The following is a 15,957-nucleotide window of genomic DNA, read 5'->3' on the forward strand; positions in this document are numbered from 1 at the left end:
GTTGCAGAACTGTGGTGGGAAAAAAAAGAATGTTCCTGTTATACAAGTACAGTAGAGAAAGAATTACAGTAGGGCCTGATTCAGATCCGCGCGCAACCGGGTCGATTGTCCGGCAGTGCGCACGCGAGCACCGGAGCAAGTGAGATGGGTCTTTGTAGTACGGGAGGGAGAGAGAGACACTGTGAACGTAAAAAAAAGGAGTGAGATACAGTAGAAGACAATGTACAGTAGTGGACGGTACAGTACTTACACAAAATTGATTGCCTCCTTTTCCAGTCATCCCTGGGAGGCTGGTGCCCTTCTGTGCCTTGCACTGTGGGTAAAAAAAAATTGTCATTTTGCATGAAAACAATATGGAAAAATGTCGCACACGCATCCTTGGTGATTTACTGCATACAGTACACACTAGATGATATGAACAACACTGTATAATGTACTGTACTATATCATTGAACAATATTGTTAGCGTTCATCCAAATCGTCTAGTGTGTATGCACCTAAAGACAGGTCACCGAAACATACTGTACAGTACTGGAAAATAAGAAAAACATAAGGAGAGAAATAATTAGTGTGTATTGAGAAGAGGTTGGAGATGCATGGAGAGATAGAGAGAGACAGTAAGTATATAGTGGTAGAACAATGTAATGTACAGTACACTACTGTACTTACAGATCGGGGCAGGGCTGCTGCCTGCCTCCACGATAAAGCAGTCATCTGTGTGTCAAAGAAAAACAAATGTTGACAAGTCAAAAAATTTATGAAAACACACGACAGAGAAAAAAAAGAGAGAAAGGGAGGGAGAGAGAGAGGGAGAGACAGAGGGAGAGGGAGAGGGAGGGAGAGAAAGAAAGAGAGGGAGGGAGAGAAAAAAAAGAGAGGGAGAGAGAAAGAGAGAAAAAAAAAGAGAGAGAGAGAAACAAAGGAGAGGGAGAGAGAGAGAGAAAGAGAAAGATAGAGGGGGAGATAGGGATAAAGAAAGAGAGAAAGGGAGAGACAGAGGGAGAGGGAGGGAGAGAAAGAAAGACAGGGAGGGAGAGAAAGAAAGAGGAGAAAGAAAGAGAGGGAGAAAGAGAGAGAGAAAGAGAGAGAAAAAGAGAGAGAGAGAGAGAGAGAGAGAGAGAAACAAAGGAGAGGGAGAAACAGAGAGAGAGAAAGAGAAAGATAGATGGAGAGAGAGGGATAGAGAAATAGAGAAAGAGAAAGAATGGGAGAGAGAAAAAGAGAGAGACAAAAAGAGAGAAAGAGACAGAGAAAGAAAAAGAGAGAGAGAAAAAGAGAAAGAAAGACAGATATAAAGAGAGAGAGAGGGGGGAGAGTGAAGGAGAGAAAGAAAGAGGTAGAGAGAAAGAGAGATAGAGGGGGAGAGAGAAAGAAAGAGAGAGAGGGAGAGAGAAAGAGACAGAGAAAGAAAAAGCAAGAGAGAGAAAGAGAAAAAGAGAGAGAGAGAACAATGTACTGTAGTGTACAGTACTGTACTTACGCAGACTCTCGCTGGGGCCAGCTGGGGGTATGGTCTCTGTAACTGTGGGAAAAAACATGTAAAGAGAGAGAAAGAGAGAGAGAGAGAGAGAAAAAGAGAGAGAGAAAGAGGGAGGGAGAGAAAGAGGGGGAAAGAGAAAGAAAGAGAGAGAGGGAGAAAGAGAGAGAGACTAGGGAAATAAAGCAGAGATTTACAGTACTGTACTTACATGGTATTACATTATTAATACAAAATGTCCTACAGTGTAAAACTGTATACAGTACTTACTTGGCTGGGGAGGGGAGTCTGGGTCCTCCTCTTGCCCTGGGGAGGGCTGAGGCACTTCAATGTCTTCAACTAAAATACACAATGACAGAAACAATTATTGTGTAAGGAGAAGGCGTTGGAGATGTTTTAAGAGAGAGAGAGAGAAACAGAGGGAAACAGGGACAGAAAGAGAGAGAGAGAGAAAAAGAAAGAGAAAAACAGGGAAAGAGAGCGAAAAAGAGAGAGAGAGAGGAAAATTAAAGAGAGAGAAATATAAAGAGAAAGAAAGAGGGAGAGAAAGAGAGAGAGAGAGAAAAACAGAGAGAGAGATAAAGAGAGAGAGAGAGATACAGTACTGTAGAAAAAAATGTGGTGTAGTGTACTTACGCGGCCAGATGAGGCCACTGGGCCCGGGAATGTAGGCTTCCGTTGCTGATACTGTTGAAAAAAAATAATGTTACTATTACACTAGTACAGAAAAGAGAGACACTGAGAAAGAGAGAGAGGGATAAAGAGAGAGAGAGAGAAAGAGATACCGTAGGTAGAGAGACACTGACAAGGGAAGAAAAGGAGAGATATACAGTGCTGTAGAAAACAATGTGGTGTACTGTACTTACAGAGCATGGGGCTTCATGCAGCCTCCTCATCAATGACGAGTCTGTCTGTGTGTACAGTATAAGAAAAAAAATATTATACAAAAAATCAAAAAGGCAGTAGCATTACACTATTGTGTCCATACTGTAACTGTTGTAATCATTACCACTGTCATTTGAGGAGGCTGCAGAAGGTGCTGGTGGTCGTGGAGGTAGGACTGTGGAAAAATAACACTGTACTGTCAGTTTCCCTCAAAACCATTTTTAAACAAATAAACTGTACAAATTTTGACCAGAGTCTCCATAACACCAAAAACAAACACACAAATGAGAGAGAGAGAGAGAGAGAGAGAGAGAGAGAGAGAAAGAGAACAGTGTAGAGTAGTGTGTACTGTACTTACTCCGAAAATTCAGCCCACTGGGCCCGGCTGCTGCCGGTGGTGGTGGTGGTGGTGGCGGCGGTGGTGGCGCTGCCGGGGCAGGGGGGGCTTCTCGCCCTGTGGGGAAAAATACATGTCGTCATTAAGGAGAATTTGAAAACAAGAGTTCAGACCTCTATTCCAAATTGGAAAGGGATTACGGTACAGTACTGTAGATGGCCTTAGGGAATTAGCTATTGATTAAAATACAAACCAATACAGTACACTGTAGTAGAAAAACTACTGTAGTCTGTGAAGCTGGCATTGGGCCCAACATAAAAGAGTATGGTACTGTACTGTACTGTATATAAAAAAATATACAGTCCAGTAAAGTACTGTATGAGCAAGTGGTGCAACGTCACACATAGGCTATGTGGGTGGCACTGTCGCCACCCCACGAGCTGTACAAGATGGCACATGCGCATGACACTGGAGCCCGAACCCAGCGGAGGACCCCGCTGAGGACTTTGCGAGACCTCGCCGGAGGGGTAAGTACGGTATTAATAAATACAGTACCAGTGGAATTTTCGTTTGTATCACAGTGATACCAAACGAAAATTCCCCCTGGTATTTGCCTTCGTTTGTAAATGGGGCACAGAGTGAGAAGTGATAAGATACCAGCCAATAAGCTCCCAAATTTCATTTTTCAAACACAGCCTGTGAGATGACAGTTGGGAGCTGATTGGAGACCCCTGAATCTGTCCATGACGTACAGTAATAATGTCAGACAAAGGGGGCAGGCCCAGCACAGAAAAATAGTGTGTACAGTACTGTAGGTTAACATAGATTTGGTCGACAGACATTAGAATGGTGGATCAAGCAACTTGCCTTTTGTTACTAATTTATTAATCAAACAAGCCATGTCGACCAATAGTGTGTAACCCTTTAGTCCATGTACAGTACTGTAGATTTAATCAGCCTGTCAATCAGCCTGCTTCTATAGGCGAGCTCTTTCTCTTGGTTTGTGGGGAACGCTTGGTCCCACCACTTCACCAAGACAAAGAGCTCGCCGGACGAGTAGCGTCTTGCCCTCATAGAAGGCATTTTCACTAGCCAGTGACGCACGTGGTACATCGCACGCCGTACATCGCACGACGCACGTCGACACTAATTCACTCGTTACGGCAGGCGTCTGTGGTGCACTGTAATGTAGTCATAACCGTAGTGGCAAAGTAGTGTGGGCATCACGGGATTGAAAAGTTTCTAAAGTCATGAAATCACTATCACTACATTGTCACAAGTTTGTGGTGTAATGCTATACACAGCACCGTCAGCCCTGTCTCTCATTCTAGACAGTAGATTCACTAGCAGTTTCTGCAGTTATGAAATCACTATTCTGTGGCACACTAGTTGTCCTAGCAGACGGGGGATGGTGTCCTTAGCAATGGTCACAATCCGTAGCATTTTTCAGGACACTAGGGCAGAGCTCACTGCTTACAGTAAATGGATTAACAAAGCTTCCTTTATTATGGTAAGGTGAGGCTCTTGCTTGCTTTGGGGGAAGGGACCTGATGCGCACTGTGTATGACTCTCGGCCCCACTGGGCATGCGCCAAAAATCCCATCGCAACCCTCCTACTGGGCATGCGCCCGCCAGAGATGGAAATTCAACAGCATACAGTACTGTACCGACTGCAGTAATACAGAAAACTGCGCATGCTCAGTGATAGCATAGCGCTACATGGCGTATGGCTTGGCGCCACAGATCCCATTGTACCCCCCTCCATTTCGAATCCATCGCAGATGGCTGACAGCCACCATAGCGCCAAACGTGTAATAAAGAGAGCTCTCTCTCATACAGATCCCACTACTACCGTACTTAGTGTGCATGGTCGGAGCAGCATCACCAATGTCATAAGTTTGCTGTGCAACGCTATTTTGCGCTTCAAACGCACTGTCAGCTTTGAACACAGAGCGCTCTCTCACAGTCGGAAACTACTCTCAGACACAGTCCAAGGGACATAGCCATGGTGCATAAGGCTGATACCGCATCTACGCTGTCGCATGTTTGCATTTTGCTTTTTGGGCGCACAGTTTGTGATACAGAGCCCTGTCTCTCATTCTAGACAGTAGATTCACTAACAGTTTCTGCAGTTATAAAATCACTATTCTGTGGTGCAAAATTCAACGGCATCGTCAGTTTTTAATATTCAGTACAGGCACATTCATAGCGGCACACTAGTTGTCCTAGCAGACGGGGGATGGTGTCCTTAGCAATGGTCACAATTCGTAGCACTTTTCAGGACACTAGGGCAGAGCTGACTGCTTACAGTAAATGGATTAACAAAGCTTCCTTTATTATGGTAAGGTGAGGCTCTTGCTTGCTTTGGGGGAAGGGACCTGATGCGCACTGTGTATGACTCTCGTCCCCACTGGACATGCGCCAGAAATCCCATCGCAACCCTCCTACTGGGCATGCGCCCGCCAGAGATGGAAATTCAACAGCATACAGTACTGTACCGGCTGCAGTAATACAGCCAACTGCGCATGCTCTGTGATGGCATAGCGCTACATGGCGTATGGTTTGGCGCCACAGATCCCATTGTACCCCCCTCCATTTCTAATCCATCGCAGATGGCTGACAGCCACCATAGCGCCAAACGTGTAATACAGAGAGCTCTCTCTCATACAGATCCCACTACTACCGTACTTAGTGTGCATTCTGTACAAGGCATTCAGTACAAATTACAACAGTGGAGCACTCGCCACCCAGCAGTTAAGCACTGTATTACATGCAATTACAAAAGTGGAGCACTCGCCACCCAGCGGTTAAGCACTGAATTACATGCCGTAGCATATCCTTCGTTGAAGAATACCACAGTATTCCACAAGTCCATGGCGCGACTCAGAGGCCTGCACGCCACGCCACAAGTCCATGGCGCGACTCACGCCACGCCATGAGCAACAAAATAGCTGGGCAGATCTGTACTTATTCAAATCAATACATTTTGCTCCTTTGCCAACTTTACCAGCCTAATTCGTGCCCAAAACCTTGTTGGGCCAGGCAAAATATAAGTGGTTCATATGTAAGTGACCCTTCCATGTTGGTTGGAGGGGTTAAATTTGTGGCCCAAGGCTATTTAACCCTTTTAACTTTACAGTTACTTATTCAAAGTTGTATAATTTGGTGCCTGTGCCAACTTCGCCAACTTATTTCATGCCCAAAACTTTGTTGGGAAAGGCAATATACAAATGGTTCTTATGTAAGTGACCCCCTCTATAGGTTGCAAAAGCCAAATTTGTTGCCCAAGGTTATTTAACCCTTGCTACACTACAGCTACTTATTCAAATGAATACAATTTGTACCAGTGTCTACTTTGCCAGCCTATTTTATGGCCAAAACCTTTTTGGGCCAGGCAAAATAATAGTTGAACATATGTAAGTGACCCTTCTCTGTTTGTTTCAAGTGTAAATTGTGGCCCAATGCTATTTAACCCTTGCAAAACTAGAGCTACTTATTAAAATCAATAAATTTTGCACCTTTGCTACTTTGCCAGCCAAATTTGTGCCCAAAACCATGTTGGGCCAGGCAAAATATAAATGGGTCATATGTAAGTGACCACCCTCTGTTGGTTGCAAGTGTCAAATTTGAGGCCCAAGGCTACTGAAGTCTTGCAAAACTACAGCTATTTATTCAAATCAATACAATCTGCAGCTGTGCCCACTTTGCCAGCCTATTTCATACCCAAAACCTTTTTTTGGCCAGGCAAAATACAAGTGGTTCATATGTAAGTGACCCCCCTCTGTTGGTTGCAAATGTCAAATTTGTGGCACAAGGCTATTTAACCCTTGCAACACTACATGTGCATATTCAGATTAATACAATTTGTACTTTTGCCCATTTTGCCAGCCTATATCATGCCCAAATACTTGTTGGGCCATGCAAAATATAAGTGGGTCATATGTAAGTGACCCCCCTCTTTTGGTTGGAAGTCTCAAATTTGTGGCTCAAGGCTATTTAACTCTTGCAAAACTAAAGCTACTTATTCAAATCAATACATTTTGCTCCTTTGCCCACTTTGCCAGCCTAATTCATGCCCAAAACCTTGTTGGGAAAGGCAATATACAAATGGTTCTTATGTAAGTGGGGTCACCTCTATAGGGTGCAAAGGTCACATTTGTGGCCCAAGGTTATTCAACCCTTACTACACTACAGCTACTTATTCAAATGAATACAATTTGTACAAGTGTCCACTTTGCCAGCCTATTTTATGCCCAAAACCTTGTTGGGTCATGCAATTTTCAAGTGGCTCGTATGTAAGTGACCCTTCTATGTTGGTTGGAGGTATCAAATGTGTGGCCCAAGGCTAATTAACCCTTTTAAGTTTACAGCTACTTATTCAAAATAGTATAATTTGGTGCCTGTGCCAACTTCGCCAACTTATTTCATGCCCAAAACTTTGTTGGGAAAGGCAATATACAATTGGTTCTTATGTAAGTGACCCCCTCTATAGGTTGCAAAGGCCAAATTTGTTGCCCAAGGTTATTTAACCCTTGCTACACTACAGCTACTTATTCAAATGAATACAATTTGTACCAGTGTCCACTTTGCCAGCCTATTTTATGCCCAAAACCTTTTTGGGCCAGGCAAAATAATAGTTGATCAAATGTAAGTGACTCATCTTTGTTTGTTTCACGTGTAAATTGTGGCCCAATGCTATTTAACCCTTGCAAACTAAAACTACTTATTCAAATCAATACATTTTGCTCCTTTGCCCACTTTGCCAGCATACCTCATGCCCAAAACCTTGTTGGGCCAGGCAAAATATTATTGGGTCATATATAAGTGACCCCCCTCTATAGGTTGCAAATGTCAAATTTGTTGCCCAAGGCTATTTAACCCTTGCACAACTACAGCTACTTATTCAAATATAAAAAATGTCCCTGTGCCCACTTTAATGCCCTATTTCATGCCCAAATCCTTTGAAGACCCCTCTGTGTGAGTTCCAAGTGTCACATTCAATGCCCAAGGCTACTTACCCTTACTACAGCTACTTATTGAAATGTATTAATTGGTGCCTATGCCCACTTTAATTCCCAAAACTTTGTTGTGCAAGGCCAATTGCAAGTGGGTCATATGTAAATGACCCCACTCTGTGAGTTCGAAGTGTCATATTTGTTGCTAAAGGCTATTTAACCCTCGCACAACTACAGCTACTTATTCAAATGTAAATTGGTGCCTATGCCCACTTTAATGCCCTATTTTATTCCCAAAACTTTGTTGGGCAAGGCCAATTACACATGGGTCATATGTAAGTTAACCCGCTCTGTGGATTCCAAGTGTCAAATTTGTTGTCTAAAGCTATTTAACCCTTGCACAACTACAGCTACTTATTTAAATATATAAAAATCTGGTGTTTGTGTCTAAATTACCACCATATTTCATGCCCAAAACCTTGTTGGGCAAGAAAAATTGCATGTGGGTTATATATTAGTTAACCCCCTCTGTGGATTCCAAGTTTAACAATTGTTGCCCAAGGCTATTTAACCCTTGCACAACTACATCTACTTATTCAAATATAGAAAATCTGGTTCCTCTGCCCACTTTACCACCCAATTTCATACCCAAAACCTTGTTGGGCTAGGCCAATTGCAAGTGGATAATATGTAAATAACCCCACTGTGTGAGTTCCAAGTGTAAAATTCAATGCCCAAGGCTAATTACCCTTGCACAATTACAGCTACTTATTCAAATGTATTAATTGGTGCCTATGCCCACTTTAATGCCCTATTTTATGCCCAAAACTTTGTTGGGCAAGGCCAATTACAAATGGGTCATATGTAAGTTAACCCCCTCTGTGGATTCATATTTTGTTTATTCAATAAGCTTATTGATTCTCTTTGATAAAAAAATGTTTTAATATAAAATGTTCTGAATAAGAAGCAGGAAAGTGAAGAAGAAGCTGGAGCACGAATAAGAAGCTAACTGCAGCCTCGTCCAGATAACGCTACAGTAAAAGCAAACAAAAATTAGCAGTGTTCTCAGCTCTCCTGGGAAGATATGGGTGGCTCTGAAAAGAGCCTTTGTGGTGATAACAAGGAGCGAGGCTACAACAGCTCTTCCATTACTTCTTTGCCGCAGCTTTCTTAGGCTTAGCTGCCTTCTTGGCCGGGCTTTTTGCGGCTTTGGGCTTCGCTGCTTTCTTGGCCGAACTCTTGGCAGCTTTGGGTTTTGCTGCCTTCTTGGCCGGACTCTTGGCCGCCTTCTTAGGCTTCACTGCTTTCGGCTTCTTTGGGCTTTTGGCAGCAGCCGCCTTTGATGGTTTCTTGACCTTCTTCGGGCTCTTGGCTGCACTTGGAGCTTTCTTGGGCTTCTTCGGGGATTTGGCCACTTTTTTTGCCGCAAGTTTCTTGGGCTTCAGAGACTTCTGAGCGGCTTTCGTGCTTTCCAGCTGCTTCTTGTTGAGTTTGAAGGAGCCGGAAGCGCCGGTGCCTTTCACCTGGGTGAGGGTTCCTTTGGTCACCAGACTCTTCACACCCAGTTTGACGCGGCTGTTATTCTTCTCCACATCATAGCCTCCGGCAGCCAGAGCCTTCTTCAGGGCGGCAAGTGAAACACCACTGCGCTCTTTGGAGGCGGCCACGGCTTTTACGATGAGCTCGGAGACGCTGGGACCAGAAGATTTGGGGCTTTTCTTGACACCTCCTGCAGCTTTCTTCGGCTGCCGCTTCTTTTTGGCTGCGCTCTCTGATGGCGGGACAGCGGCGGCGGCTGGTGCAGTTTCTGCCATTGTAGACTACGACACAACGTAAGAAATATTAATACATTACCTACTGCTGCTGATGTCACTTATATACACTGTCGGCTGTGCTGTGATTGGCTGCTGAGCGTTGCGTGTATTGTGCTCCCATTGGCTGAATAAACAGCTGTGTAAATCCTTCCCTGTCTGTGTGTATGGCACAATCTGCCCTCAGCTTGTGTTTCCCTAGCGCAGAAAAAGAGTATTTTATACGGAACGAGAAGAACATAGAGCTGGCTCTCTGACCCTCACTCGTACGCCAAGATCTTTCCTTACCCTTTATGGCCAATGATGGCTTAGGCGCTGCGAAGGAGACCAGAAATAGTCATCGGCAGCTCACCCACACCAAGCTACATCTGCCAGGCATGTAACACATCTCTCTCTTTCGTGAGGCTAAAATGTCCCATCGTGGTTTTTTTTCTCTCCTCCTGACCCTGGAGATAATGAAGGTGCTCTGCGGCACAACCTGTGCAGAGCAGGCCACCCACTGAATCACATAAAGGTGATGTGTGGACTCTTGTACTCCCGGGGAGATAGCACAGACAGGCTGCCTCACAAGGTAATTGAAGTCTTGTCTAAGAACTGTAGTTATGTAAGTTACAGAGGTAAAGATACATAGCACAGTCAGTTAAAAGGTTAATCCTGCCTGGCATTCCCCTGGTTAGGAAGAATACTGGTGGCATTTCCCCAAAATGTTCTTATAGTGATCCATGTGGATGGTCATTTATGTGTATTTAATAAGACAGATGTGACTGTAAAAAGGATTATAGTGACATCATGGTCCCATTAATGTAAGATTTTAAAAGGAGTAAATGTGAGCAATAGGTAGAGGCATTGGAATATAGGGTAGACTAGGGAATGAAGGGAGATAGACTGAAGAATAGTGGAACCAGAGGAGTAAATGAGACAACACTATAAGGGGAGACAGTATGAATAGTGATAAAAAATAGAGAGAGACAGTAGTAATAAGGGGATAAATAGGATGACCGCTAGGATATGGTCTGGTCGGTAGTCAGAAGTGGGACAGGGAAAAATAAGGGAAGTATAGAGGTAATGGGGTAAAGGGCGTAACAGAGGAAAAATAAATGGAGATGGGAGGATCCTATGAAAAATAAAGGGAGACCTGATGGAACAGAGGGAAGAATAGAGAGCCAATCGTGTGAGATTTTGAGCTATCATTAAGATGGTTCTAGCTCGACTTAGGTATAGGGCACCCAGCAGAGGCATTTGTGCACCTGATGGATGGAAGAGATGAGATCCTGGACAATTGAGTCTTACTGGCTCATTCTCTGCTAAGACTGGCTCCAGAATTCAGAGAGTGGGTGACCGGAAGCAAACCATCCTCCCTAACTTACCCCTAGCAACTCCTGTGTAAGACAATCCACCTGTAATGTACCTTTGTGTCCATTCAATCAATTTTGTATTGGTAAAAAAGAAATTAGGAATTGGGTACTTCGATTATTTTGGTTCAGTCTGACTTCATATTTTCAAATTGCCGCTGTCAGATTGCAAATGAGGAATATTCCCTCACGTGCATTACATGAATCTGTGGGTCACTGGGGTCATGCTTGGCAACTTTTCTGCCATTCATGCAGTGTGACCCTGATCCTTGCTGGGTTCTACAGACCCTGAACCTTTGAGCTAGCTCGCTGGTTCGGCTTGTAACTGCAGAGTTTTGGACGTCAATTGATGATGGCACATCTCCGCCTGTGCAGAGGATCTGGGACAGAGGAGTCTGTCTGACCACAACGAGGTTGGGTAGGAGTCTGTCTGACCACAATGAGGCTGGGTAGGAGCATAGAAATGGAAGGGTGTGGGGGAGGAGGGGGGAGGTTGTAGAAAGGGCGGCTTTAACTGTGACAGGGAGATCTGATCATTTCTTTTGATGTGAGAGGGCCGGGGTGATAATTATTAATGCTATGTATTGTTCTACTGAGTACTAACTGAATGGGTAGTAAAGTGAAAACATCATAAAGAGTTACATAAAGCATTGTATGTTCATTTGGTCGCATGTTTATATGTTATATGATCTGTTGTATAACCATTTATCTTGTTTCCATTTTTCTCATATCATATAAAATTGCATTCCCTATTACTGCTTATATCTCAGTAATTGCATGTTTAAGAGTCATGGACAGTAGAACAAGTCAACAAGAACAATTGAAATAAATATATATATATATATATATATATATATATATATATATATATATATATATAATAATTGAATGTGCAGAAATAAAAAAATCAGGGATTAAAATAGAAGAATAATAAGTAATTATCTGAATGTACTGAACCTTTAGTACTGTGTCTGAATTGTATTTCCATCGAGTACAGTATATTATGAGCCCCTACATGTAGTTTCTCAAATTTATGAGGTTTAGCTTGTGGTCTAATTTGGCACAGATTGTATCTACTATTGTTTCATAGAATTGTAACAATAGTAACTGTTTCTCATTAGTATCATATTGTATCTACTGCATGCAGAAGTTCTGATCATACTCCATTGAAAGGAGCAGGATGTGACGCATTGGTGAACGCCTCCCTCACAGCCCAGAGGTTTCCTACTAGGTCCGCTCGCACTGTATAAGAGGAGGACTTCACAGTAGTGAGGGCATTAGAGGTATTTTTTTTTGTTGTTCTTCGTGAAAGCAGAAAGAAACATGTCTGGCAGAGGCAAAGGTGGAAAGGGGCTCGGTAAAGGAGGCGCCAAGCGGCACAGGAAGGTTCTTCGAGATAACATCCAGGGCATCACTAAGCCCGCCATCCGTCGCCTGGCCCGGAGAGGGGGTGTGAAGCGCATCTCAGGTCTCATCTACGAAGAGACTCGTGGCGTGCTAAAGGTTTTTCTGGAGAACGTTATCCGGGATGCCGTCACCTACACCGAGCACGCCAAGAGGAAAACGGTCACTGCAATGGATGTGGTGTACGCTCTGAAGCGCCAGGGCCGCACTCTCTATGGATTCGGAGGCTAAGCACCGATGCGCATCTAATTCCATTAAACCACACAAAGGTCCTTTTCAGGGCCGCCCATCTTTTCTATCAGAGAGCTGGAATAACGTTGCTGTATACACTCTGCATTATAGTCCTGGCAAGCTCGTCACAGTATGCACCGGCTCCGGACTCCTAATACTTCTCATGGTTGCACCTTCTATTTAGATCCGTGCAAGTAGGAACTATCGAGTGCAAGGTCATATTTGAAATCCGTGCCCACGCTGGCTGATGCCGTGTTACATAATACATATGATAAAGCTGCAGTTTAGGCTAGTGTCAGGGGAATTCGCCAAACACTGCGTAAAGGAATAATTCTATGGATAATGTGTGTTTTAAAATCTCACTTACCTTATAAATGCGTCAAAACTGCAATGAAATTGGCTGTGCAACCCACAATAAAACATGGAAAAAAAACGTTTCATGTGTAGGGGTGATTTATATACTTTGTATTATTCTACTGGATAATAACTCTGTAATTGCATGTTTGGAAGCCAATCCGCCTGAGCTGTAACGCTGTGGCCATTTCCTTGGGGGGGGCAGATCCGTACCCATCAGTTGTTAGGAGGAACTTTAATATATCCCAGAAGAAATGAGAGCATCATTTATGCTGCTGAAGTTGTGATATGGAGGTGTCCCTTTTGTCTATTCAATCGAGTTGGACTTTAGAAAGAGGGATTTGGTTACTTCGATCATTTCGGCCTGACTTCTTCCCTAGGCGCTCAAGAATCACATGGCTCATATTGCCACTGTCAGAGTGCAAATGAGGAACATTCCCGTCATTGGTGCATGTATAGGAACTGGGGGTGACCACTACTCACTGGGGTCATGCTGGGCAAACTTTTTGTCACTACAGTAAGTCATGCAGTGGCCCTGATCCTTGCTAGGTTCTATAGACACTGAATCTTTGAGCTGGCTCTCAGGTGTTGCCAGTATATACAAATATAGGTCGATTGCACGTCAGTTGATGATGTCGCAAATCCGCTGGTGCCGAGGATCTGGAAATGAGGAGCCTGTCTGACCACAATGGAGAATTGTACTTTCTTTTGGCCGCATGTTTCTATTGTATATGTTATGTAAATTATTATTTTTGCTTGTTTCATTTTTCTCATATTATACAGTGCATTGCCTTTTACTCCATTTATTTTATAGCATTAAGGTACATGTGTGTGGGGAAATAGAGGAACGGGTCTGACAATATAGCCCATTACAATTTTATTGATGGGTATCATACATATAAAATATATTACATGCGGCCCTCGACAGTTTACTAAAGTGTGGTTACCCGCCGGCCGCCACCCCCAGAAATGATTGTCCACCCATGCTCAATGCTCGCCAGTGATGGAAGCACATGCAAGGGGTCCTATTGGGAAGCCGGTGTCCCCTAAATATACCACCTATCAGTATTTAATTAGTAAGCACCAAATACCATATGCACCGGTATGGATTATTAATTTATTATATTATCCACCCTTATTACTAATTATATCTCACTAATAACTACGTAATTGCATGTTCAGGAGTCATGAGAGTGGAAAAGGAACAAGCAAAATATAAATAAGATGATTGAATGTGCAGAACGAAAATACAAATCTGGAATTAATCTAGAACAATAAAAGTGACTGTTTTATATACTGTGCCTTTAGTATAGATTCTGATTTTTATTTCAACTGAGTACAGTATATTGTGAGCCCCTTTGTACTACCCAGTGCCGTAACTAGGGTAGTGCGACTTGTGCCATGGCATAGAGTAGGGGGCGCTGTTTGGGCCTGTTCTACCACTTTATTATCATTCTTACTTGTAGCTTCCTCTTCTTTTATCACCAGCATCTCTTGGTTGCCCAAGGAGTACCCCTATCTCTTCCCCATGAAGCCATGGCCCTTTTTCAGGTTATGTCCCTAATTTAAAAATGCTGGGGGGGTGGGGGGCGCACAATGCTCTCTCTGGCACCCAAATGTAGCCCTGTATTTCTTCATGTAGTATCTCCGATTTCTGAGGTTTAAATTGTGGTCTGAATCCACTAATGTTTCATAGAATAGAAACAATTGTAAAATAATATTTATTGTTTCCCATTAGTATCACATTGTGTCCAAAGCATGCTGACGTTCTGATTATACTCTGGTCTAATATTGCTCACAATAGGACAACTGATGCCTACCATATAAATGTATTCTTAATGCTTTAATAATAAAATGATTATCATGTTATTGTGAATGTTGCATCATTTGCTCATATATTGATCTATGCTGTTTTTACCGCGATTATATTCTATGATCTCCCGGACAGTAGCTTAAAGAAATCATCTTGTTTAAACACAAAACTTTCCCGTCCTTGGCAGCTATTCAGTACTCTACAGGATTCTATTACGTTATCTCTACACCCGACACTAGTCCTATATTGTAGTGATACAATATCACCATCCGTATGTAGGGAGCCACTCATTGTTGCTTCTCGCTGGAATACAAGAAAATAATTTCTGGTTAAATTACAACGACTGGAATTTGAATTACAAAAAAAGAAAAAGCTATTTATTGTAACTCGTGTCATACCCGCGCTGGCCTGTTATATTATATACTTTACATAACTAATAACGGTGGAAACCAAAATTCTTGGCGGGCTATTTGAAAGTTTCAACGGCTTTGTGTCAGCCAATCAGGAAGATGGGCGCCTTTAATTCATCAAATCACAACGCAGCACTGCGCATAAATGGAGTTGTTGCCGGCTGTTCTTCACTCATTCCTTCTAATTGCCTACATAACTGCATTGTATAAAGCAGGATGGCCAGGACCAAGCAGACTGCCCGCAAATCTACTGGAGGGAAAGCACCCCGCAAGCAGCTGGCAACCAAAGCCGCCCGGAAAAGCGCCCCAGCTACCGGCGGCGTGAAGAAGCCTCACCGCTACCGACCCGGGACTGTTGCCCTCCGAGAGATCCGACGCTATCAGAAATCCACCGAGCTGCTGATCCGCAAGCTGCCCTTCCAGCGCCTGGTGAGGGAGATCGCCCAGGACTTTAAGACCGACCTGCGTTTCCAGAGCTCTGCCGTCATGGCCCTACAGGAGGCCAGCGAGGCTTATCTGGTCGGGCTTTTCGAGGACACCAATCTGTGCGCCATCCACGCCAAGAGGGTGACCATCATGCCCAAAGACATCCAGCTGGCCCGCAGGATCCGAGGGGAGAGGGCATAATGATACTCGGCACTCCTCTACACGCAACACAAAGGCTCTTTTCAGAGCCACCACATCTTTCTAAATGAGCTGAAGCATAAACATCTCAATTCAAGTGGAAGACCGTTGTTAAAATCTCAGCTCCGTTTCACCTCTAGGTGGGGTGGGGTCTACATGACCAGTCCCTTACTAAGTAGCCACACATCACACAGTGTTTACGCTATAGTCCCCCCGCATTTTCCTGTCGCTGCCTTCGACAACGGCAGAAGTCTCTCGTCTCACCAGCGTCAAGTTATGGCAAAGGGAACAACCAGACTAGAAG

At 43.7% G+C, this 15,957-nt stretch overlaps 3 protein-coding genes across 3 annotated transcripts; 2 read left to right on the forward strand and 1 right to left on the reverse strand.

The window, feature by feature from the left end:
* Window positions 1–8,485: 8,485 nt before the first annotated feature.
* LOC148515223 (histone H1.01-like) lies at window positions 8,486–9,485 on the reverse strand. The gene has a single exon (XM_088480518.1). The coding sequence runs from the start codon at window positions 9,466–9,468 to the stop codon at window positions 8,803–8,805; it is 666 nt and encodes a 221-aa protein (XP_088336644.1). The 5' UTR covers window positions 9,469–9,485; the 3' UTR covers window positions 8,486–8,802.
* Window positions 9,486–12,140: 2,655 nt separating this feature from the next.
* On the forward strand, window positions 12,141–12,452 carry LOC148515224 (histone H4). Its single transcript, XM_088480426.1, has one exon. The coding sequence runs from the start codon at window positions 12,141–12,143 to the stop codon at window positions 12,450–12,452; it is 312 nt and encodes a 103-aa protein (XP_088336552.1).
* A 2,793-nt stretch (window positions 12,453–15,245) lies between these two features.
* Window positions 15,246–15,656, forward strand: LOC148515225 (histone H3). Its single transcript, XM_088480427.1, has one exon. It carries the CDS (start codon window positions 15,246–15,248, stop codon window positions 15,654–15,656), a length of 411 nt encoding a protein of 136 aa, XP_088336553.1.
* Window positions 15,657–15,957: the final 301 nt, after the last annotated feature.

Source organism: Taudactylus pleione, unplaced genomic scaffold (genome assembly GCF_031769625.1).
Source record: "Taudactylus pleione unplaced genomic scaffold, aTauple2 ptg000253l, whole genome shotgun sequence".
NCBI lineage: Eukaryota > Metazoa > Chordata > Amphibia > Anura > Myobatrachidae > Taudactylus > Taudactylus pleione.

Coding starts and splice junctions, on each gene's coding strand:
- LOC148515224 (XM_088480426.1), top strand. CDS start 12,141: ATGTCTGGCAGAGGCAAAGGTGGAAAGGGGCTCGGTAAAGGAGGCGCC.
- LOC148515223 (XM_088480518.1), bottom strand. CDS start 9,468: ATGGCAGAAACTGCACCAGCCGCCGCCGCTGTCCCGCCATCAGAGAGC.
- LOC148515225 (XM_088480427.1), top strand. CDS start 15,246: ATGGCCAGGACCAAGCAGACTGCCCGCAAATCTACTGGAGGGAAAGCA.